Source organism: Ambystoma mexicanum, chromosome 8 (genome assembly GCF_040938575.1).
Source record: "Ambystoma mexicanum isolate Mex_15411 chromosome 8, UKY_AmexF1_1, whole genome shotgun sequence".
Lineage (NCBI taxonomy): Eukaryota > Metazoa > Chordata > Amphibia > Caudata > Ambystomatidae > Ambystoma > Ambystoma mexicanum.
The window spans coordinates 79,839,544-79,865,425 of NC_090929.1; the positions used below are offsets into that span (position 1 = coordinate 79,839,544).

At 46.5% G+C, this 25,882-nt stretch overlaps 1 protein-coding gene across 1 annotated transcript in view; it reads right to left on the reverse strand.

Moving 5' to 3' along the window:
* Window positions 1-420: 420 nt before the first annotated feature.
* CCDC180 (coiled-coil domain containing 180) overlaps window positions 421-25,882 on the reverse strand; it is a 728,974-nt gene continuing 703,512 nt past the window's right edge. The window contains exons 36-37 of the mRNA XM_069609330.1: window positions 1,307-2,126; window positions 421-959 (exon numbers count right to left, since the gene is read on the reverse strand). Coding sequence (XP_069465431.1) covers window positions 828-959; window positions 1,307-2,126 — 952 coding nt within the window. The 3' untranslated portion in view covers window positions 421-827. The remainder of the gene's footprint in view (window positions 960-1,306; window positions 2,127-25,882) is intronic.

The window sequence follows — 25,882 nt, forward strand, 5'->3', positions numbered from 1 at the left end:
TGATGTTTCACCAGTGCACGTCACACCTTGGGTACCAATGACAAGAGGCAATATTGCTTTCACAGTGGCATGCTTCTGGTGATGACTGCAGACACACATGTCTAGTCAGCTACACGTCTGTACCTTCACACACCATTCTTGGCAGAGAACTAAGTCAGGAATAGCCCATCTCCACTACCTACCTTGACATGGCAGCATCCCAAAGTACCCTTCCGTACCAGTACTAGTACTACCCGAAGTGAGCAGTCTTCCCTTGAAGGATCTAACCCTCCCTCCCTCCCCCCATCAGTACCTTTCTACCACCCCTCACCCATCACCCCACACCTCTCTGTTCTGATAAGGCCCTCTGGAGCCATGGTCCATTTTGGCTGGCAAGTACATTCTTGATCACGTGTGACGTTTATAAGAAGAAGATATTAGTGTAAATATTTGCTATCTTTATTTGTTGATATACACATGTATGACCTTGTTTAGCACCTGTGTCTTTTTCTCTTCACTGTACAGTGCTCCGAGGCTCCTTTTGACCTGGCCCATGCTATATAAAGCTATAAAAAATAAATTTGATCAATTTAAGGGTTGTGTGGTGAGAGCTCAAACACAGCAGTGTTATACTATTAACAAAGGTTGCGATTGTGGTGGGGAGGGAAATGAAGTGTGTAATGTCAGGTTTATCATAAAAAGCATTTGACGGGATATATCATATTGTTAAATGATTATAAGTGCGAGTCACAATTTGTGTTGACCAACATTTGTTCAGAATGTTTGGCGTGCACATTATCCATTGCAGACAGTGATAAGGATGCCCAGTGAAGGGGCGCCCATGGTGTTCATGCATACAGTTGGTTTATTTCCAGCACTGCCTGTTGCCACCATTTCTCCCAGCGTTGTGCCTCTGATACTTGAGAATTGGCCATGTCCATGATTTGGGCCATCACCTGCTCAAGACTGCACCGGAATTCCTGCGGAAGAAGATATGAAAGAAGCAAGTGTTTAGTTTTAAGGCAGCATCTGGGATACAACAGTAGTGTGACAGGTAAGGCGCAGTTCCACAGCTGCGATAACAGGTCCATGAATAATGCTCTACTCCAAAAATCCCAACTCCTTGAGAACAGTTGAGTGGCAGTAAACGTTTGGAATGAATGGGGAGTCTGAAGCAGGCTAGATCGATTACACGTCTTTGAACCCGGGGCAGGATGAGGTTTCTAAGTTTGACATTTGTACCATGGTCGTTTCCCCAGGTAGTCATAACTCCCCACCACCCTCTATGCCTTCCCCGCAACCCTGCTGCCCAGTTTCTGGTACTAACCTTGTATGCTGCATCTCTGGCTTCCACCACAGACACGTGGGCCAAACTGGTTTTGGCGGTAGTGACCGACGCTGTATCTCGGCCGGCTCCACCATCAATGGCTACAATGTTGGTATCCTGGTCGATGGCCCCATCTCCAGCCACGATGCTGGTATCTCTGCGGGGTCCCCCATTAACAGCTGCAGTGCTGGCATCTTGTTCAACTACCCCAAGTCCAGATGTGGTGCTGGTCACTTGGCCGCCTGCCCCATTAGCACCTGCAATGCTGGCATCTTGGTCACCTACCCTGAAACCAGCTGTAGTGCTGGTATCTCCGCGTGGTGCCCCATTGACAGCTGCAGTGCTGGCATTTTGGTCAACTGCTCCAAGTTCAGATGTGGTGCTGGTAACTCGGCTGCCTGCCCCATTAGCAGCTGCGGTGCTGGCATCTTGGTCAACTGCCCTGAATCCAGCTGTGGTGCTGGTATCTCTGTGTGGTGCCCCATTGAAAGCTGCAGTCCTGGCATCTTGATCAACTGCCCTTAGTCCAGATGGGGTGCTGGTCACTCGGCTGCCTGCCCCATTAGCAGCTGCAGTCCTGGCATCTTGGTCAACTGCCCTGAGTCCAGATGTGGTGCTGGTCACTCGGCTGCCTGTCCCATTAACAGCTGCAGTGCTGGCATTTTGGTCAACAGCCCTGAATTCAGCTGCGGTGCTGGTATCTCGGCGGGGTCCCCCATTAACAGCTGAAGTGCTGGCTTCTTTGTCAACTGCCACGTCAACTGCCATGTCTTCAGGTGTGGTACTGGCAATTTCTATCCTGTTTATTCCTGGCCACATCCTTAAAAACAACCAAACAGAAAAGATTATGTTGACAGCTGTTTCCCAGACTTCAGTAACCACCCACATTTAATGACCTTCTAGGGATCATAATGGCAGACCCAAGAGTACAGGGCCTGTTTTTTTAATTTGTTTTATTTGTATATGGTTTACATATGAAACCTTTACAATTGCATTTAATAACATCAACCATAAAATTTATTGAAAATACATATCAAAATGTATAGAGTTTAAAATCAGTGCAAAAGTTGAAAAAGTTACAATATTAATTCCAGATTTCATACATAGCAGAAATCATTGCAACCACCTTTAATCCACAGTAGCAACTTGGAAAGTCGACGGATTGGCTAGAAAAGGCTACAAGGGAAGGAGAAATGCAGGCAGAATGAAAACCAGAGAAGCCCTTGGAAAGATGGGGAACTCTAGTCAGTTCAGAGGTGCAAAGAGATCTAGAGATTTAATGAAACCAGCAACCGCCAAGCCTTCCACAGCATTGGAAATAGAGAGACAGCTTGACCAGATGAAGTCATCTGACCCCAGAAGTCCTAAAGTACCGTATGTACCGGCGTATAAGAAACCTGGGCGTATAAAACGACCCCCAACTTTTCCAGTTAAAATATAAAGTTTGGGATATACCCGCCCTATAAAATGACACCCGGCGTATAAGATGACCCCCAACTTTTGAGAATATTTTCCTGGGTTAAAAAATCGTCTTATACGCCGGAACATACGGTATTTCATTTCCCCAGGTATAAAGCCCTGGAGACCGGCACATTCTAGAAACAGATGGCGAGCAGTTACTATAACCCCTGGCTTATGACAAAAAAGACAGAGGGTGTCGGTCTCTTTAATCAAATTCCTTCTATACAGAACTTCTTTAGTGGGGAGAATATTCCATCTCAGTTTCAAAAGGAGAGAACGAAAGTAACAATTTGGGAATTGTGTCATAATCAGAGATAACGTTCCTCTTTTCTTATGGTCAAATTTTAAATCAATAAGGGAGGGAAAGGATTGGAATTTTTCGATTGTACAGTTCCAATCATGAGTATAAAGGAGTTTTTTTTACCTTGTCTGGATTAGACATTAAAGTTGCAGTGTCCGTAGACAAGTCCAACAGAGTCCTATCACAGAGTTCTCTGAACCTTTTAAGGTAGACGTTCCGAACCAAGCAACCCTGGGAGAAAATAATTTTGACCAAGTCAACATAGAGGGAGTCCTCTTTAGGACAGAGCAAATAACGGAATAAAGCCAAAGCCCGCCAGAGGGATTTAGCTCTCATTCACACAAGCCCCAATTCAAACCTTATGGCCACAGCTGGAATATTGTTAGGCAATTTCATCACCTTTCTCCAGAAGATGCCCTCTACAGTGTCCCAGAAAGTATGAATATCCAAACAGTGAAGCTCCATACTGTCATGATCACTGCTTCCAAGGAGCTAGGACCAGCCCAACGTCCTTGGAAGCTGGCCCCTAACCCTAATCCTAGGCACCAGCCGGTCCCCACTGGGACCTTTTGGACCTTGTCCTGGCACCGGTGGCACCAGGCTCATCAAAACCATTGGTCCCGGCACTGGAAGCGCCGGGCTCATAATAGGTGTGAGGATGCTTGGGTGGACATACCTGCAGCAGACCATGCTGCTTACTTACCAGCCACTTAGAAGCTATCTAAGAACAGGAACTACTTTCTTACCTGGGTGGGGCAGCTCCACTCCCTGGATACAGCACTGGAACTCTTCTGGAACCTGGAACTCTTTTCTTACCTAGGCGGGGCCGTGGAAGAAGACGCCTCATCACTCCAAGGCTATTTAAACCACACCCGATAGATGAAGCATGCTTCGCGTTATTCTGCATCTGCAGCAGAACGCTCACCGAGTCTGCTCCGGCTTTTCTTCTTCTGATCGTGGACCTGCAAGAATCCTACTTACCATTTCAGTATCCAGACATCATCAGCACCTGCAAAGAACAGAAACAACAGGTTAGCAAGGCGAACTTTACACGCTGTACTTACTCACCTGATCCATCGGCTGCGGCCGCTTCGTCACGCCGCATCTCCACCTGCAAAGGCAAAAGCATTGCCATACTTACCGGCACGCTGTGGATTCTGGATTTCTTCGTTCTGCATCGCCGCCTGTAAAGACAAAGCATCGTTAACAACTTACTGGCATTCCGCGGACTCCGGCGCTGCAAACCAACATCTGAAAGGCAAAAGAAAAGACATTAAGCAGGTATTTACTTACGTCCATCCCGCTCGTCGCAATAAAACGCCTGCAAATACTCCGGCGTCTCTTTAACACGAACTAAGCTGCAAGGAAAGAGACAATTAGAGCGCTTGCCATACTTACAAACTTCCAGGCGCTTTACTTCATCTTCCATCTCAAGAGCCCTGCAATACATAAGGGAAAAGCATTATATAGAGTCTGCATATAAACGTGCCACACATTTAAAGACTATAAAGACAAAAGGTGTCCAGAAACTCACCGCTCGTGCAGACAACGACGGTAACCATCCTCTGAATTCAAGAGGCCTATGTTTCACCAGTGAAGGAACTGGCAACGGCACCCTGCACCAGACGCAGATGGAGAGCCCAGCATTCACCTGTATAAGGTGAGCACGTTGACCTGGGGGCTCTACGAAAAAGCTGGGAAGAGAGAGGGAGAGAGGGACATTCAACTACCCAGACCATTAACCCCCATATTCTTTCACCTGCAGAAACCTCACTCTTCGAGTCCGACACACAGTGCGAAGAGGTTCGACCCCAGAAGCCAATCGAGTCCTGCACATCACTTTTCGAGTCACAGACAGCTTCCTGCCAAGACCCGCGCCTCCGTGGGAATCAGGTGAGCGTTACAGAACGCGAAGCCCACCACAAAACTCCTACCCAGGCGCAATGGAAACCTCAGACACTGATCGACTAGCCCAGTTGCTCGGGGAATTAAGAGCAGAAGTACATGCAGCTCGTCAGGAAACAAACTCTCTAAGAAGAGAACTGATAATTTCCAAGGAGCGAACAGAGGACCTTGCTAGGCAGTTGTTACAAACGCAGGCAGGACAGACACCTTTGCCCGTTCCAGGAGGGAGTTATCCTTCTGCATCAGCTTCAAATCCAGTGCAAATCAATCTGCCCGGTAATGTGCCCTTGGCTCCGCCCCAACGCTTTTCTGGTGATCCAAAGAAATTCGCAGTGTTCATCAACCAGTGCCGCCTACACTTCTTATGTCGACCAGCTGCATTCCCAACAGTCCAGACCAAGGTGGCTTTCGTGCTTTCTTATCTCAGTGGCAGCGCTGCAGATTGGTCGATCCCGTTAGTCACCCAGGATGATCCGGTTTTACATGATTTTCAGGCCTTCCAGTCCAGCATGGAGAAACTGTTCGCAAGAAATGCACAAGGGCAGGCCTTGGACAATGAACTTCTCTCATTACGACAGGGTAATCAAGACCTCTTGACTTATATAGCCTCCTTCAATAGACTCATAGTGGAAACACAATGGCCCGAGGACAAGAGAATAACGCTTTTCTACAGAGGGCTGCGTGGAGAGCTCAAGGATGTGTTAGCGCAAGTTGTGAATCCTCCACAAGAATGTTCTGATTATATTGACTTAGTTGTCCAATTGGACCATAGACTACAGAACAGGAAGGCAGATCGTTCCAGATTTGATACCCGAGTGTTTTCTAAACCACAGACCTCGAATAAGGGAGCTGACACTGTGGAACCCATGCAAATAGGGGGCATGAAAGGACCTTTAACCCAGAAAGAGCGGGAAAGAAGAAGGCAGCTGCAATTATGCCTCTATTGCGGAAACTCAGGACACTTTCTTCTGGACTGTCCAGTGAAACCAGCTAAGAAGACTGTAGGAGCCGCGGATACCTGTACCACAAAGTCAGAGCAGGGAAACGACCTCGCCCGACAAGAGTAGAGGTCCTCTTGCCGAGCGTTAAGATCTGTCCCGTGACCTCGCATTTCGTGATACCCATGGTCCTCATTAGTCCTGAACGTCCGGATCGTTTGCATGCAATTGAAGCTTACATTGACAGCGGAGCAATCGGTAACTATGTGGACCGTGAAATGGTATCAAGGATGAATCTTCCCCTTGTCCCTAAGGCAGTAAAAGACGTCATCACTACTGTGGATGGCACGGAGATAGCCTCCGGACCAGTAACGCATGCCACCCAAGAAGTGACGCTAGTGAGTCAAGATGGACACCGGGAGAGAATCGTGTTCGATGTAATCAAGGCCCCTCAGTTCCAGATCATTCTGGGAATCCCTTGGTTAGAGAAGCACAATCCTCAGATCGATTGGCGAGCAAAGACGGTTCAGTTTCCAGAGTGTTTTACCACTTGTTATCCTCGGTCTGATGTTTCACTGGCGGCAATCTCTTCTGAGGAGGTTCCCAAATTACCTCCCGAATACCAGGAATTCCAAGACGTCTTCCGGAAGGATCAAGCTAACACCCTGCCTCCTCATAGGTCTTACGACTGTCAAATAGATCTGATACCTGGAACAACTCCTCCTTGCAGCAGGATTTATGCCCTCACCGAGCCAGAGAACCTTCACCTCAGACAGTACCTGGACCAATACCTAGCTAACGGGTTTATCCGTTCTTCAAAATCTCCAGCTTCATCGGCTTTGTTCTTCGTTCCGAAAAAGGAAGGAGACCTTAGGACTTGCATAGATTACCGCGCCCTGAATCAGATCACCGTTAAAAACAGATACCCGTTACCTTTGATCCCTGAACTCCTGGACCAAGTCAAAGATGCATGTATATACACAAAGCTGGATCTCAGAGGAGCCTACCACTTGGTACGGATAAAAGAGGGCGATGAATGGAAAACGGCCTTCCGCACCAAGTACGGGCTATTCGAATATCAAGTGATGCCCTTTGGACTGTGTAATGCTCCTGCTGCTTTCCAATATTTTATGAACGATGTCCTTAGAGAACTCATAGACGTGTGTGTTGTTGTCTACATTGACGACATCCTCGTCTATTCATCATCTGAAGAAGAACATCAGAGACACGTTAAAAAGGTTCGAGAGATTGCGTCAACATAATCTTTTTGCTAAGCTTGAGAAATGCGTTTTCAACGTAACGGAAGTCGAGTTCCTGGGATTCATATTGTCGCCTAACGGAGTCCATATGGATTCAAAGAAAGTTGATGCAATTATCAAGTGGCCATCACCAACCTCTGTAAAAGGAGTTCAAAGCATGTTAGGATTCGCTAACTTTTACCGCAGATTCATTCCTGAATTTTCTCGGATAGTCCAGCCCATCACCGCTCTGTTGAAAAAGAACAAACGTTTTGAGTGGTCTTCTGAAGCAGAACAAGCTTTTCAGGACTTAAAAGCTAAATTCATTTCTGCACCTGTTTTAAAACATCCTCGCCCAGAACTTCCTTACATCGTGGAAACGGATGCTTCTAGTCTTGCTATGGGGGCAGTGTTATCACAAAGAGATCCGGTCACACACCAACTACATCCTGTTGCCTTTTGGTCCTGCAAGTTTTCGCCTCCCGAGATCAACTATTCAATTACAGACAAGGAACTTTTGGCCATCAGATCGGCCTTTAAAGCCTGGCGGCATTATCTTCTAGGAGCCAGACACACAGTCACCGTAATGACTGACCACCGCAATTTACAATATCTAAAGACAGCCAAAGCTCAATCTTCCAGACAGCTTCGCTGGGCTCTGTTTCTAGCCGAATTTGACTTTATAATTACTTATCGACCAGGCAGTAAGAACGGAAAAGCAGACGCCCTCTCCCGGATGGGGGTAGATGAACATTTGACCAATCCAGAACCAATACCCATAATTCCAGAACAAAGAATTTTGGGTTTGGTCAGCGCTCAATCTTTTGAAGACATCAAGACCATGGTTAAATCACTCCTAACTCCGGGCGATTTACAAGATTGGCAATTAAAGGGGAAAGAATTTTCAGTGGATCAAGACCTACCATATTTCCGAGGACGATTGCATTTACCCTGTGAGAAAATACAAAAACAAGTAATCTCCTGTTATCGAGATTCTTTAATGGAGGGTCACCCTGGCATTACCAAAACCATGGAAAAGATTAAAAGACATTTCTGGTGGCCGTCATGGAAAAAGGATATTAGAGACTTTGTAATCTCCTGCGGTGTGTGTGCCCAGAATAAAAGTCAGAAGGAAAAACCAGCCGGCCTACTACAGCCACTAGACATCCCTCCCTGTCCATGGCATACCCTGTCCATGGATTTCATCACGGACTTACCTCCATGCTCGGGGTATACTACCATTTTAGTAGTCGTGGATCTATTCTCCAAGATGGCTCACTTCATTCCCCTAAAGGGTCTACCATCAGCCTCAGTATTGGCCCGAGAATTCTTAGAAAACATCGTTCGGCTACACGGTTTTCCCTCAGTTTTAGTCTCCGATAGGGGAAGTCAATTCATCTCTCACTTCTGGCGCAGTTGCTGTCGTCTAGCCCAAATTGATGTAAGACTTTCAACTAGTCACCATCCCCAAACTGACGGACAAACCGAAAGGACAAATCAAACTCTAGAGCAATATCTACGTTGCATGCTCCAACAAACTGAAAACCCCTGGAAGGATATTCTTTGGATCACTGAATACGCTTACAATAATTCGATTCATTCTGGAACAGGGAAGACTCCCTTCTTCTTACTATACGGACACCATCCTAGAACCTCTAACCTGGATCCTCCCCAAGAATTCGAAGCACCTGCTGTGGATCACTTGCACTCGGAGATCACCCGTGCTTTTAAGGAAACCTCGGCCCATCTGCAAAGAGCTAAAGCTCAATTCAAAAGAGGAGCAGATCGACACCGTAAAGAGGCTCCTCATTACGCTGTAGGAGATCAAGTCTGGCTATCCACTAAGCACCTGCCTCTAAAGGGACCCCGCACCTTCATCCCGAGATACCTTGGACCCTATCTCATATCTGCCATAATTAATCCGGTGGCTGTCAAATTGGAGTTACCTACGCATATGAAAATACACCCAGTATTCCATGTCTCCTTATTAAAACCTGTGCAACCAGAAACCCGATTGACTGAACTCCCAGAACCGGTTTTAGTAGATGGAGAACTTGAATTCGAAGTAAAGAACATCCTGGACTCCAAAATCTCCAAATCTAAGTTATATTATCTGGTTGATTGGAAAGGTTACGGCCCCCAGGAAAGGTCTTGGGAACCTCCAGAATACGTCCACGCACCTCGTCTGGTCAAAAAATTCCATCTGAATCACCCCGACAAGCCGAAACCCCCGGAGAAGACACGCTTAGGAGGGGTCTTGAGGGGGGGTACTGTCATGATCACTGCTTCCAAGGAGCCAGGACCAGCCCAACGTCCTTGGAAGCGGGCCCCTAACCCTAATCCTAGGCACCAGCCGGTCCCCACTGGGACCTTTTGGACCTTGTCCTGGCGCCGGTGGCACCAGGCTCATCAAAACCATTGGTCCCGGCACTGGAAGCGCCGGGCTCATAATAGGTGTGAGGATGCTTGGGTGGATTTACCTGCAGCAGACCATGCTGCTTACTTACCAGCCACTTAGAAGCTATCTAAGAACAGGAACTACTTTCTTACCTGGGTGGGGCAGCTCCACTCCCTGGATACAGCACTGGAACTCTTCTGGAAACTGGAACTCTTTTCTTACCTAGGCGGGGCCGTGGAAGAAGACGCCTCATCACTCCAAGGCTATTTAAACCACACCCGATAGATGAAGCCTGCTTCGCGTTATTCTGCATCTGCAGCAGAACGCTCACCGAGTCTGCTCCGGCTTTTCTTCTTCTGATCCTGGACCTGCAAGAATCCTACTTACCATTTCAGTATCCAGACATCATCAGCACCTGCAAAGAACAGAAACAACAGGTTAGCAAGGCGAACTTTACACGCAGTACTTACTCACCTGATCCATCGGCTGCGGCCGCTTCGTCACGCCGCATCTCCACCTGCAAAGGCAAAAGCATTGCCATACTTACCGGCACGCTGTGGATTCTGGATTTCTTCGTTCTGCATCGCCGCCTGTAAAGACAAAGCATCGTTAACAACTTACTGGCATTCCGCGGACTCCGGCGCTGCAAACCAACATCTGAAAGGCGAAAGAAAAGACATTAAGCAGGTATTTACTTACGTCCATCCCGCTCGTCGCAATAAAACGCCTGCAAATACTCCGGCGTCTCTTTAACACGAACTAAGCTGCAAGGAAAGAGACAATTAGAGCGCTTGCCATACTTACAAACTTCCAGGCGCTTTACTTCATCTTCCATCTCAAGAGCCCTGCAATACATAAGGGAAAAGCATTATATAGAGTCTGCATATAAACGTGCCACGCATTTAAAGACTATAAAGACAAAAGGTGTCCAGAAACTCACCGCTCGTGCAGACAACGACGGTAACCATCCTCTGAATTCAAGAGGCCTATGTTTCACCAGTGAAGAAACTGGCAACGGCACCCTGCACCAGACGCAGATGGAGAGCCCAGCATTCACCTATATAAGGTGAGCACGTTGACCTGGGGGCTCTACGAAAAAGCTGGGAAGAGAGAGGGAGAGAGGGACATTCAACTACCCAGACCATTAACCCCCATATTCTTTCACCTGCAGAAACCTCACTCTTCGAGTCCGACACACAGTGCGAAGAGGTTCGACCCCAGAAGCCAATCGAGTCCTGCACATCACTTTTCGAGTCACAGACAGCTTCCTGCCAAGACCCGCGCCTCCGTGGGAATCAGGTGAGCGTTACACATACCATATGTCAGCTTCGGGACAATCTTCCCTTCAAAGAAATCTACGGCTGGCTTCAGGGAGAATCTACCATATTTTTTTATCCAGCTTAATGGTCTGGGATATAAGTGGAATGGCCTTATGTCTGATAGACTGTCTATGGTCACAGGCCGAAGGTTGGGCTAAGATTAAAAAACAGATGCTCCAATTTTCCATTCAAGCTTATTCCCCCTTTTTCCCTTAGAAATTACCATTAAGCGGCTTTTGCTTGGGTTAATTTTTAACCCATTTGTTACAGCATACTGTTCAAAATTATATACTAGTCTTTGTAATACGACTTTGGTATGGTCAAATAGCAAGAAATCGTCAGCATACGCCAACCACGAAAACCTGTGATCCCCCAATTTAGCACTCACCAGCCCAGCATCCCTGAGAAATTCACTGGCATCTGCCAGATAAAGGATAAAGAGACAGGGTGCCAAAGAGCAACCCTGTCTCACACCTATCCGTGTTCTTATCCTTCTGGAAAGATTCCCTTCCAAATTCAGGCATACATGTATCCCCGAGTTCTCATACATATCCATGATAAGTTTCAATAAACCAGCAGACAGGCCCCACTTGGAAAGTTTAGCCCAGAGTCGAGACCTAATTACCAAGTCAAACGCATTTGATAGGTCAATAGAGGCAACATATAGTGTGCCCCCATATTTACTCCATGCTGAATCTTGAAGAGCAGTTAGAATGAAACCATTAAGGTTAGTAGAATGTCCATCCCTAAATCTCGTCTGGTATTTATCTAGGATATGGTTGATCGTAATCCATTCGTTGACATGCGAGAGTAGGAGAGAGGCAAAAAGTTTGCAGTCTGCATCGATCAGTGAGATTGGTCTAGATTCTGTTGACGTCTCTTAAAGGTAGGAATTATGTGTGCAGTCTGCCAACTAATGGGTATAGTGCCGCTACTCACTATATTTTGAAATAGCATGGATAATATATTGGCCCACATTTCAGGTAGTGCTTTCATTGTATTATTTGTAAGTCCATTCGGACCTGGAGCCCTTGAGTTCTTAGCTTTAGAAATTAAATTGAATACAACCAAATGATCGGATCCCAGGAGATGTTTATGCCCTCCCCTACAGCTGGTTCTTGGAGTCCCTCTTCCCCTCGTCCAAACAGCTCCGTCAATTCTACACATTGAACCTCTGAGATACTGTTCAGTTGGTCAGTTACAGAGACAGTGTCTTGGAAAGAGCAGAGAGCCCAGAAAGCCCTGAGATCCCTTTTCACCAAGACCCGTAGCATCAGCTCAGCATCTTTTTGGAGCATACTGCTTTTTTTTGCAATACAAACATTTTTATATCTCTGTCGGATGGATCTGATCTTAGCATTTTTGTCCGACTGATCAGCATCAAGATAACGGGTTCCTCTGAGCAACTTCAGCATGAGGGACTTTTCCTTGGCCACTTCTTCGTCAAATCTATGCATATGTTGTCTTTTAGGATGACCCTTTCTCAAACTATCATGGACCCTACCATGAAGAGCTTTCAGAAATGTATCATAATGTGGTATGTTGAAGACGACTTGTTTCCATAAAAGGGATGTATTATTGAGGGTGGACATAAGTTGGCCGTTAAGGAGTTTTATATTAGCTGGGGACCAACGAACACCTGAACCTTGTCCCACACTTCTCAAATTGCATGGGCCCCCTGTAAGCAATTATTTAGAAGCCAGGTAGAAATCGACAGTCAAGGTCCTGTGATCACTCCAGTCATTTAAGTTCACCTAAACTTCAGAGGATAGTGGAACCAAAGATTGAGCTACAAAAAAGTAATCTATGGTGGAAGTGGAGGAACCCCTCCGCCAAGTAGGAAGAAGTGGGCATGCAATATCAGAAATTCCGTTAAGGCATACCAAACCGACAGATTCCAAGGAGAGGTTCCATAATATGCCCCAGAACTATTTCTGGCCCCTACAGGCAGAGTTCCCCATGTCCTGACCCAAGTCCCCATAATCGTCAACGGGAGTAGTAGAACAATCTGAGTTTGAATCCCCGGCGAGGATCACTTTCCCACTTGTGTTCCTGGTTTTCCATGCTAAGATCACTTCCGTTAACCTTTCCAAGAAGGGCTCTAGAGGTGCTAACCCTTGGTGCCAGTAAATGTTAATCAATAAAATGTCCAGCAAATCCTCTTTAGAAGAGGCCTCAACCGCTAGGATACGGAGAGGCATATCAGGGATAACTGTAGTGAAAAGACCAAGAGTAGACTTTAAACCAATGAGTAGACCCCCAGACACTCTACCCCCAGACTAAGTTTAGCGATTTGGGAACAAATTTCATAGCCGTCAATAAAAGGGGTGAAAAGCAGCCAAGTTGCCTGCAGAAAAAAAAAAACATCCGTAAATTTTAACATAGAAACTGTATCCAAGTTTGTAAGAAGTTGTAGATTCCCCCTAGTATTCCAAGAAAGGCATCCCAAGCTGCCAGTATCAACTGGTTTCATCTGAGAGGCCATACTTGTCAAGCATTGATCAGTTCCACAGGGCAGAGGTAACCTGGGCCCATTCTCGGGCATCTCCGTAATACCTTGCTGGAAAATGCCTCAGCTGGGGTTGGAGAAATCTTTCTGGGTGATAAACCATGGTCAAATTTCCCCTGTACTCCTCCGTTCTTTCAGGTTTCACAGGAATTTGAGTAGGTTTCACTGACTTAATTTCAAAGCCTAATTCCCGCAAACCGTCAATTTCTCCCAAAATAAGATCCATAACCACTCTTGATTTAAGAAAAATATTACTCAGATCGGCTCATTCCTTGAATGGGAAATAGATCCTTTCTAAATCATAGCTGGACACCAGAGACAGTGTCAGTATTTGGCGGAAAATGTTCAGAATATTCCCTCGATTGAGGCATATGGGCATATCATCTCTCCAGAGACTAATAAGTTGTAGAGTCTCAAGGGGTTCATTATTTCCCAGAGTTTGTGGCAAGGAATCAGCAATATCCCTACTGAATTGATTTAGTGGATCTTCTTGAGTTTTTTTCCGAACCCTTTGCACCCTGTAAAATTGTCCCCCTCTGAGTGGTATGTGGGCCACTTATAGGTAGTCTATCCTGATTACCAAAAGAGCCTGAATTACTTGAATTAATAGGCCTCATTGGAGTAGGGTCCATGATCTTTGGGACATAGAGGTCTCCCACTGTTTTAAGCCCAATTGTTGAGTCCCCCGTAGCTGATTGGGGGATACTCATATGGACCCTTGAAACATATCTTACCTGACCAACCTTTTGAGGATTTTGGGTATCATTAGTATTAACCTTATCAATACCCAAAGTAGTGGTAGCGCCTTGCACTGGAATAGAAATCCAATAAAAGTTGTTTAGCCGAGGCAATATTGACAAGGGTAGGAATATTAGAGGTAGTGGGGCTCCGAGTGTCCCAAGGCTTAGGGGTGGTTGACAAGTTCTCACTTGGAGCATCAATTAATTTAACTTTTTGGGTAGCATCTAAAGATGAACCTCTCACTTCAGTATCAGTCACCTCAATTTTATCTATGGGAGCATTGGAAACAGGATGGGCTAAGTGTTCGATGACGGTGACAGAAAGGGGAAGGCCATTATTATCCCCCGAACCGGGTTTTTTTACAAGTGGATCAGTCTGAATGCCTATAGCTATTTTCAAGGGAGTTAAATTTTCCCCGTCAGCCATAGTGCCAGGATTAGAGTCCCGGGAGAGTCCTCTTTTTTCCTCGCATTCCATACCAGGATTCAAATTTCCTTGAACTGTGGAATTGGGCACCTCCGCCTTATACAGGCCTTATATTTTCTAAGTTGTTCAGAGAGGAATCCTCCATAATCGACTTAGAAAGAGAGGCAGTGTGATTAGCAGTACCTCCAATATAAGTTAGATGCTCAGAGGTGGAAACAGATGTACAAACTCCATTATCAACCGCCAGTAGAACAGGCAGAGTTGTTAGGGACGGAGGACAGTTAGACCCAATTTGTGTGGCTTTCACCATTTCCATAGCTACTTCCCCATTAGAAGAGTCTCTCCTCATTTACTACTGCCACCGTCTAACAAATTGAGGGCTAAGGTTGCCGCTAATCGGCCTTCCTGAGCATCAATGGAAATATCATCTTTGCCATTAAATATACATCTGTTGTCACGCAATCCCTGGGGAGTGATGCCCAAGGACATCCATATTATCTTGGGGGTGAATTTGGGCTTGCACAACAGTTGTTACTTCAGTAGGGATGAGTGGGCATAGACATGAATCCCTGGTCATTTCTTCCAAGCAGATCTCATCTTTGCCAAACAGGGCAGTAGAGGGCAGCTGGTCCAAACTATCTTCTTTAATATCAGGAGTGTTGGACTCTTCTGCAAACTTAAGAGGATCAGAGGTGGTCTCCATGGCTGACTGACTCCTAAGGCCTTTGCGTGTCATCCGGGGAGGCCAGAAAAGAAATGTACCCCAGAGACCAAGCTACAAGTAGAGACTAAAAAAGGTTCACGGAATCACCGGGGGAGAATAAGTAAGCGTAATTGAATTTGGAATTAGTTAAAATACACAGTATGTAGCTCAAGAATGTATAGTAATAATGATAAAAATGGTATTGAAAAAATATGATTTAAAACCTCACTGAGTAAAAAAGGGCAGGGCAGGGTCAGGTGGGAATAATATTCACAACCCCAGAACCATTCCATAAGGGTATTCACAAGTCAATTAGTCCTAGGGGAAGAGAAGCATCTTGCAGCTTCCCGAATTAAACTCAAATTCAATAGCAAAGCAGAGTTATAACACTGTTTTCCCTGATTAATACTGCCGTGTTCCAAATGAAAATATGTCCAAGGATACAGGGTGAGGCACGCCCGACAGCTTGAGGAGCTGCCTGAGTCTGTCTCTCCTCCCTCACCCTGTAAACCTATTTTAGTTAAATGGTAGTAGGAAGGCCCCGAGTCAACCGTCCAGGAAAAATAGTCCAATCTAATCTGATAGAGCGGAATTTTCAGAATCAGCAAAGTTGTAGTGTTATATTCAAACTCCGATATAGGAGGCCACAGAGTGGTGAGACCGGAAGCAGCGTTACACCCTATCGTATTCAGGGCAGCTGCCAAAGTACATACAAATCCACCGTAGATGAATAATAGGTGTACTCACAAGTTGGCTCCCAGAAGTAATAATAAAATAATAATTTGGCATTTATATAGCGCTACGAACCCTCAGCAGGCTCTGCACGGATGTCAAAGCGGGCGTTCTACTCGCTGTGCTATCGGACCGGCTATAAGTAAACCGCACAGGGCCTGTTGTGTTAGCAGAGCTCTTGGATTTCACACATTCCTAGCTCAAGGTGAGCCATTGCTTAGGCTACACAAACCGTGCAAGCCCAGGCATCAGAAGGTAACGCTATCCTCTCGCTTACATGGATCAGCTGATCAAACAGCACGCCTATAACTCTTTACAAGACTCAACAAGCTTGGTGAGCTAATCCTCAGGTCAAACAGCGTGTACATCCTACAGTCACGATACAGCAACGCTGTACATCAGGATTCAAACTTCTTAGAGACTCAAACCTCAGACAGCAGAGCTAGCCATTGTGTTAAATAGGTTGGACTGGTTGAAGACCTAGACAGCATGTACACTTATGAGCATGCAATTACCTCTGTCTGCTGTGGTCTGGCCTCCTGTGTTACCATCACCCAGTCCTGCTAACTGAGACATTGTGTCCAGAGCAGGAATATCAGACATGCTACACAATAGAGCACTGATGAAGGCAACAGTGCAGGGTTCTTCAGCCGTAACCTTCTCCACATTGGCGCCATATCAAGTTCCAAGTCGTACCTTTCTAGAGCCCCAGCTTCTGAAGCCGCCCAGGTTTGCATCAATGTGATAATAACGGGCACTTCGATTAGCCCGACAGCTGGCAGTCATCAGCACCTGCCTCACCTGTTCCATAAAGATGCTACTTACCAGTAACGATGCGCCAACACATGGTTAAGAGCCATAGTGGCATGTGCTGCATAATGGGGTTTATCCTGGCCCTGCATGACGGGAGGACTAGCCCCTATGACATGTCTAACCCATACAATGATACATGCCAGCTTCTTGCACTATACGTCTACTGCAAGCTGACTATTAGCTTCAAACAATTCATGAATGAATTCAAAAATAACAAAGATCATCATCTACCGTCTGGCTGAAGACCTGGGAACAGCAGACAGCGGCGCCACTCTGCGCAGCACATGACAATTTAAGTGTGAGGTAGTTAAGTTCTCCTTATTGAATATGTGGCTGCCTGGAGACCTAGGGAAGAAGGGGGGGGCACCTTGTTTCACGCTTGGGGGATTTAACAAAGACGGCACAAAGAATAATCTAGAAATGTCATATTACTCTGGCAATCCTGACAGTAATGGAAGCAATTTCATTGGATAATAACACCTGGCAAAAATGGGAGGGTCTCGCTACTGAGAACAAAAACAGCCAAATAACCTTCTCTGGAAGGGTGTCCACTCAGGAGAATCTACCATCACAATGCAGCCCACCGTGCTTTTCACAGGGCAGAGCCATCCATATGCATGTCAGTCTGGTCCCGCCCCAAAGGACCGCCCAGCACAGAAACGCCCAGTACAGAAACGCCCAGCACAGAACCGCTAGGCATTTCTCCTCTGAACAAGAGTAGCAACAGCAACCCCAGACACATGTGTCTGCCTTGTTGGGCGTCATCAGTGAGTTGTGGTGGCTATAGAACACCTGAGGTTTTTCCATACATTAGTAATGGTACGCCCGGCCTGGACCCCTTGCTCTCTGTGCCCAGAGAGACACCATTACAGCCACACTTCATCGATAACGCCAAACAAGGCAGACATGCATAATTCTCCTCTGTGATAGCACAGCTCTCACAGTTCCTTAAACCCACCAGCAGCGCAGTGTTGACTTTTTTACTGACTCTAAAAAATTAGCCCCAGGTAAATCAAGTTGCAACTTTCTTGATAAAGGCAGGAGCACGAAGATATAGGTTTTTGAAGATAAGTGTTTGTTACATAGGGGTAAGTGTTCGGGTGTGAAAGGCCTTAGACTGAAGTCGATTTATGTTTTAACGTTCAGAGGGTGGGGGTTATGATTTGATGTTGTAAGGATCATTTTTCTTTTGACTTGTTATTTAATATGCGTTTTATGTCTATAGAAGTACAATTCCAAAACATTAATACTAACTGAGTGCGAAAGGCATGACAAATGACTAGGAGGGAGGCCAGAGGCTTCATGTAGGTTCATAGTGACTGTTTCGACAGTCAAAGTTTTGAATGACAAAACTTTCGACAACAAAGCATCGGAAAAAAAACTTCTGAATGCATTTTTTCAAACAATTTTTATGGGGGGGGTCCCCCTCCAAAACCCCTGTTTGTTTTTAAAAAAAACACTTATTTTAGTATACGAAACTAAACTAAAACCTTTAACATTTAAAAAAATGCATTCAAAATTTTTTTTCTCGAAACTTTGTATTCGAATGTTTTGTCATTCGAAACTATTTTTTCGAAACTATGACAGGACAGCTTCATGTAGATGTTGAAGAGGAAGGGAAACTGATGATCCGGGAGGAACGGCATACGGAGAGGTCCACTCACTGGCAGGAGCGGTCCCAAGGTCTGTTCTGAAGAAACAATGAGGGCAGAAGGTTGTCATCATGGGAATCTCTCTCAGGGTCACCACTGTTGATTTGGTAAGGATGCCTTGCTAGATAAAATCCTGGCTATTCTCTTTGGCATATTTTTTTACTGGAAAAATGAGAACCCTTAAGAATGTTCACTCCTTATGAAAGGTTGGCAACAGGGCAGGAGTTGGTTAGGATCGTACAGTCCGAGTTGGGGTTTATAAGATTTGAGTTTTCACTGATTGTTTCAGAGAAGACGGTACAGACCATGAGATGAGAGAAGCATTGCAGAGAGCTGTGAGAGAAGGGATCTTTCATGAAGCTGGCAGGACAAGGGTTTCTCTAGGCCGAAGAGCTCATCATGTGCAAGTCCTTTGTACAATTTCCAGATTGGTGGAAATTTGAAAGGTGATGGGTGGATGGTTTAGCGATTCGTTTAACCCGAGAAGTAGGAATGATATCTAACCTGATGGTCTACTTGATAGTGGAGAATTGGAGTAATAGAAGTCAGCGAGCGCCTTCATCTACGAGTCTATGGGTTCCGATGGCTGATGGCGGTTCATTAAATATCTTGAAAAGGTACCGGGACTCTGTTAGGGCCACTTGTGATGTGTGCTTGAAAGAACTCCTTTTTGCAGTGGATGGCATCGTGTGAAGCATGCACTTGATGCTTTCCAGCCAACTCATTGTCTTCAACTAGTGTTACCTTCCATTTATGCTCTACCTTGCGGCCTAATCTTTACAGGTTGGATAATTCTCTGTCAAACCATTCATTGGTAGCCTTGATGGCAGTTTTCACCCCTTTTCCCATTAGAGGTGCTAGGACATACAGCGATCTAGTGATGTCATCATAGGGTGCTACTCGGTACAACTCTGGACGTTGTATGAGTTGCCCAGGTGACAGAGGGGGCAAAACAGTTTTGGCAAATGATTCTATACTAATAATCTTAAATGATCTGAAAGTAGAACGGAGATATTGTTTTTTGTTATTCATCCTAGGTTTTATTGTTAGTTTTAGGAGGAGACGAGAAAATACATAGTGATCAAACCAGAATTGCAGTGATCTGGAAACCTTGATGGGAAATGTGGTCTAGGTGAACATCAAATGTAGCTTGTGGCCACAATGGTGGGTCGACTCGGTCACCCATCCATTGGGAGAAGCTGAGGTTTGTCATATAGGTGAGGTTGTCGCTTGCGGCAGAGTTTGTACCATTGTCAAGCCACAGTATAACATCTCCTAATGCTAACAGCTGCAGGTGGGATATCAGAAACTCAGTCATTAGCTTCACCCACCCCTCCAGGAAGAATCTGTCAAACCACATTGGGGTATACTCTGCAAATACGATCTGTGTGGCGAGGCCACAGGAGTGAGAGAAGGAGATAGGAACTGGAGACAATGGGATCCAGGGACCACCGCTAGCTCTGCGATGCTGGCCCCAGAAGCAACGTAGTGGCCATCCCATTACCCAATTGTATCACCATCCTTGTATATTACAAATCTGATGCTGGTCCAAGATGCCCAGCATGGCACAGTATATGTAACTCAGATCTGGAAAGGCGAAGTATGAGGAGTTCAGTCACTAGCAGATGCCAATTAGAAGATGGCAATACAGATAGGAGGAGCCACCGCAAACCCCTCCCACATCTTCAGAAACAGGCACTACACTAGGGGGGCTCAGAAAGCCCCCTAGAATTCAGCAAGTTTCCATGGATATCGTCGTCGAATCAGGTGGCTAGAAGAGAAGCACCACCTGACTTCAAGAAGGCAGATATCCATTACGTAACCTCTGTGTGCGGAGACGCAGGGCAGTCTGCTGTGCAAACGATTTCTTCTGGGGAAACCGTAGTCTATTCAAGTTTAACCAAGTCATGAGGCCTGCTTGCTAACACATAGCTGACACACATTACCCAGTCAATTATGGACACTGCTAGGGAATAAAATGAGCATCAGTAAAAGAAGCGGTGTGGGTATTAGCAGTCAGTTTGAAGCCGAGCTGAGCAGGAGTCAGAAAGGAGAGGAGCGAGAGATCAGAGTTGAGGAAAGAGGAAGTGTCCGACAACCTAATGTTGCCAGTTATGGGTGCCTGGTAGCAGATTCCAGGACGGCCAATGGAAAAGGCCGAGGACCCTGTACCAGCCTGCAAAGATACAAGAGTCAAGAATGATAGAGGTGCTCAGAACTCTCTGCAAACCCAGACACTGAGTAGCTGCTGGAACCACCTGGGAGGCAGCCTTAAACAAATGAAGTGAGGGTCCAAAAGGACTTTAAGGACCTGGTTAGGTGCCAGACAGCTTGTTAAACAGTATTTAACCCAACCACTGTTGGGTCAATGATCCCCAAAAACCTGCAGTGACAATAATATCGTCTTATCGACGGAGGAAGGGCAGTCATTATTGGAAGATAGTGACCCGTCACCAAGTTATGGGCTGAGGCGAAGTTGAGTGCCATAAGTTGGGCGAAGTGTCATTATCCCAAACGATAATTAAGGTCTTTGAGACTATTAGCACATAGTGTTAATAGAAATACATGTTTTGGAGTTTGTGTGGTGAAGTAAAAACATTGATTTAATAATGAGTAAAGTAAAAAGACAAATTGAGTTAGTAAATTAAATGTGTTTTTTTTTATTTTGTGGTATTTAAATAAGGTTGTCTTCAGAAGTTAAGCATTTAAATTGCAAGCCTGGTTATTCTGGAGTGGGTTGAATATGATCATGCATTAGTTGCCATGTAAAAGTAAAAGGCTTCTGTATATAAAAGTGAAAGGATTTCCCCATGTTTTCGCTTACTCTTTGATGTGTTCCATAGGATGTTGCAGCAGAAAAGGTACTCCCAGCGAGGAAGTGTGTTGTTGAAAATAATATTGCCTGGAAAACTCACTGTTGCTTTCATGTCTGCTTCTGAAGACAGAACGTTCAGAATGCAGTTAATACCAGAAGTTATTGACTGCACACCAAACATTCTGATTGGCTGCGGTCAATGACTATTTCCATGTGCTAATAAGAGCCAGAGAACTTTGTATTTATTTCAGTGTCTCTGTTGATCCCTCGATGTTCCATATTGTTTAGAAGTGGGATCAACAGGATCTGACCCAAGAGTCACAACAAGCTCACCTCCACCTTACCTCCAAATCCATAGTGCGGCGGTGCGATAATGTGACGGTAATGCAGTGGTAGCTCTGTTACTACTGCATTACCACCATTTCGGCCACAGCGCCAAACTCATAATGAGGCCCTATGACACGTCAGTCTTGAATTTAGCCCAGTTTCATCAATGAAACTGGGAAAGGATTGCTCTAGTGCCGGAGCTGGTGAGCCAACATATGTGTGAGGCTTATGACAACCAAAACCACCTAAAGTGGTTAGGGTATCAGATAAAAGTGAACTTCCAGTTAGCGGCTCCCCTGGGGAAGCTGGTTCTGAACCCTATAGTGTTGTTCCACCGTGTCCCTCTGTAGAGGTGAATCTCATTGTTACTGACTTGAAGATCCAGCCACCCAGATGAACCTACGGGGGAATAGTACCCAAGTCTGGGTTAGCAGTGAATGATGTGACTGATGTGGGTGCAGGAGTAATAGAAAAGGTCAACTTGGGTGTAGTGATGGCACCCCTATCAGCCACTTCTCACACACCTTCACTGTCTAGCAGAGAGAACCCATGGCTCAACTCATATCAACCTCCCGTAGGCTGAGGAAGTGAAGACCCTCAGGGCAGGGCAGGGCTGGGGTTTGGCTCCGCCCATACTCCGGGGTTCCCCTCAAGAGGCTCCAACCTAGAGTTAGGTCTCCAAATCTCCCAGAGTTTGCTGCCGCCGACTGCAATGACTCTCTACTATGGAACATCTTTAAACAGGTGATTACTGTGGAGAAGAGTGGGAGGAAAAGCAAGGTGTGACCAGGTCAGTATTCTGACCTTGTCATGAGGGGACGGGAATCCCTCTGGGTCTACCAGGGAGGCCTACCACAGTGGAATCCAGAGCCATTCTGACGCAAGAGAGGAAGAGTGGCAGTTGAGAGGGCCACAATTCCCCCCCTGTCCCCCAGCCCCCACAAGGGCCTGTTTGTATACGAATGCAAAAAATGCTTTTCAGTCCAATTTCTATCATTGCATGCAACCACAGGACCCAGCCACAGAAACCTGGGCAGACGACCTGCAAAGGCAAAACCCATCAGACCTCCAGACCAAACATTCCATTCAACAGAGTCCTCCATACAGCGTGAAGAAAGACAACCAGCAAGAAGAGAGCCAGTGGATCCGCACGGCCACGGGGTACATGTCAGACCTTCAAGCATCAGCAGCACACGCTTCTCTCTGGCAGCAACAATGTAGTCCCCTCACAAGGATTTGTACCACTGTGCTGCTGAGTGGCTTGCTGCAATACCTACAAACTCCCCCCCCAATACTTACCTGGGAATTCACCACAATACGTCCCCTAACATCAACTGGGACATTCGCATTTGTGGACCACAATTGGTGCAGCACGGCAGAAAGGGGTGGGACTTAGTCCCCGTTTCATAAATGCTTATCCACCAGAAGTAAGGAAATGTGCAGACTTGAATTACGACAGTGGAGGAAGGAAAGAACCAGAAGACAGGCCTTCTCTGTGTACGTTCCAAGACTATGGAAACTACTCCCCGCCAACATCAGACTTCCCCTATCACGTCTACAGTTCAGGAAGGAGCTCAAGACCTTCTTCTTCAAGGAATGGCCCCTCCTTAACACCTAGGTCCACCCACCCTGAATTCCCCACCCTATCTGACATTCAGTGATGTGCTCCCTATCTCCCCCCCATGCTGCCAATTGCCCACCCTCCCCTGCTAGCTCCCTGCTCTTTTTTTCTCCGCTGCCCTCACTGTGTTGTTCCCCCTATGATTGTAAAGCGCTCTGTTGCTTTCCGAAGCTAGGTGTTCGCTCAATAAATAAACTAATAATAATAATAATAATAATAATTGTGACAGTTCCACGGTGGGAAACACAGAACCTGATTGGTTACGGCCAAATGTCCAGTGTGAAAAGGATGATAAGAAGGGGGACAGGAAACAGGGTTATTCGGTTGAAGTTGGATGAGATGGCAGGCAAAGAGACCAGCAGGAGGAAGGACAGTGGACTGAAGTGTTGAAGCGTTTAGAAGAAAAGATGAAGCGTTGGTTGGTGAGAGCAAGTGGTGCATGCAAGATGGGCGAGCAGGTGTGTAGAGGGTGAGTGGAAAGTGTTTGAGAGAGTGAAAGTAGAGTGTGTGAGAAGAAGGTGGGGTAAAGCGGTAGCAGTGTGGAGAGGGGACAGTAGTATTAATAGTGTGGGGAGGGGACAGTAAAAGTAGTGTGGAGACGGGAAGAAGAAGTGTGCTGAGGGGAAAGTAGTAAGAATGTAATGAGAGGAGAAGTGAGTTATGATGTGCTTGTCTGAGTTTGCTGACGTTGGTCTTGTGCTTAGTGATGTCATGCAAGTGTCAAGTGGAATGTTGATGTATGGGTGTAAGAATGCTGTGTTGAGTGTTCTCTAACAGTTCAGTTGGTCCCTCCCTTCCTGGGTGATGGGTGCCGGTGATCTATTGTCCTATACCGGATGTCTCAGTCTTATGTAACTGTAACTTAAGAAGCTGAAGTAAACTTATAGAGAAGCAACATATATCTGCCCGGACTGTGCTTTCTCACAATGGAAACGAGGATCTCTGGAAAGAAGAACCCTGGTGCAAGTGAAGCAGTGATGGAAAGCGACTGAAGAGTACTGCTGGGGGGGTGCAGGGATCATCAGGACGGAGGAAAGAAATGGACATCACCGCCCCCAAGTAAGGAGACCCATCACCCAGGGCGGATAAGGGAGGAAGTTGGGGGCCCCATAGCTGTCAGGACCAGCAGCCCGTTACTTAATGGGAGTGTTGTTTCAAGGGGCATAAGGGACGTCCAAGGCCTGCATGAGCGCAGTGACATTAGCCCTCCCGGTGGAAGCGTCCCACTAGCAGAGAGGTGTCCCTAACCTGGAGGCGTATCATGGCTGGTTGTACTGTACTGCAAGTGCCTTGGAAGCAGTAACATGTAGCATCCAAGGTGCGGGGGCTGTATTTCCGTGAGGAACACCTATCGGACTTTAACCGCTAGGTTAAGTGCTGAGCGGGGCTGTGTTCTCGCATGAAAGCGTTCCCGTCGTAAGTTAAAATAAAGCAGAAGTATGGAAAGGTTGCTGTTTGCCACGCCCGTACCGTGTTCGCGGGTGGATCATCTGAGTGGCCGTTGGACGTTTGGTCATGGCAGGAGCTCTAGCCTTCACGGCTTTTAGTTTGGTATGATGACGTCAGACGGAATGCACAGGGAGTCGGCGAACCGTTGGAACTTTGAACTCCCGATGTTTTTAGGTGTTAGCAGATGTATTCCTGTTTGACTGTACGAGCCCCTAGAGAAACGGACCCTCTTTTGTCCTTTTGCGTCAATCCTACGTCGTGTGACGTATCTGGAATCGAGTGCGTGAAGCAATTGCCGGCGCAGGATATGAAAAAGATGTGCGTAGATCCGTTTTGCTGCATACATTTGGACGAGGTCTGGCATTTTGGAAAGCAGGAAAAGGGGAACTCGCACACAGGGAAGGCGCCCTGCCTCATCTTAAGGCTGTGAGAAGCGCTGAAACAGCCGCGGTTAAAGGTAGACAAGGAGAAGTTACAGTACTGCCTGACTGAGGTCCTATACCTGGGACAGCTCATATCAAAAGATGGAAAAAGAATAATACCCCTGGCGCTATTTGAATTGAGAAATCAGCCAAGCAAAGACCATCATTTGTCCCCGCACGAGATCGTGACCGGGAGGACGAATGAATACAGCACACTCTCCACTGCGCGAACACTCAGATGCTCACAGAAGCGCCGCAATATTGGGAGATGAGTTTACAAACTATTTACGAAAATTGACAAGAGCAGCGCGCGCCATTTCAAAGCAACTCTCCCCACCCTTCACTAGAGAAGAGGGAAACGTAACAGGATCTGACACGGAGCCAGAGCAACAGCTACAGCTGATGCCAGGCGACTCAATTTATGTCAGAAGTTTTGTGCGTCGGTGGAATGCACCACGATTCCATGGCCCATACGAGGTAATATTCTGCACGCCCACGGCAGTAAAGGTGAAGGGCTTGAGGTACTGGGTGCACTTGACCGACGTACGGAAGGCATACAGCAATGTGCAAGAGGAGATAGATGAGGAGGAGGGGCTGATAGCAATACAAGGAAGGATGGCAACTAATTGGGCGGGAACAGGACAGCGGCAGTGGAACGAGCAGGAGCAAGGTGGAGGTCCGCAGTGGCAAGAGTGGACCCCTCGAGGGGGACGAGGTGGGTACAGGGGCCGAAGAGGAGGTGGAACGGGATACGGGGGAACGGGAGGAAATGGATGGCAGGGTCCTAGAGGTGCACAAGGAAGTTG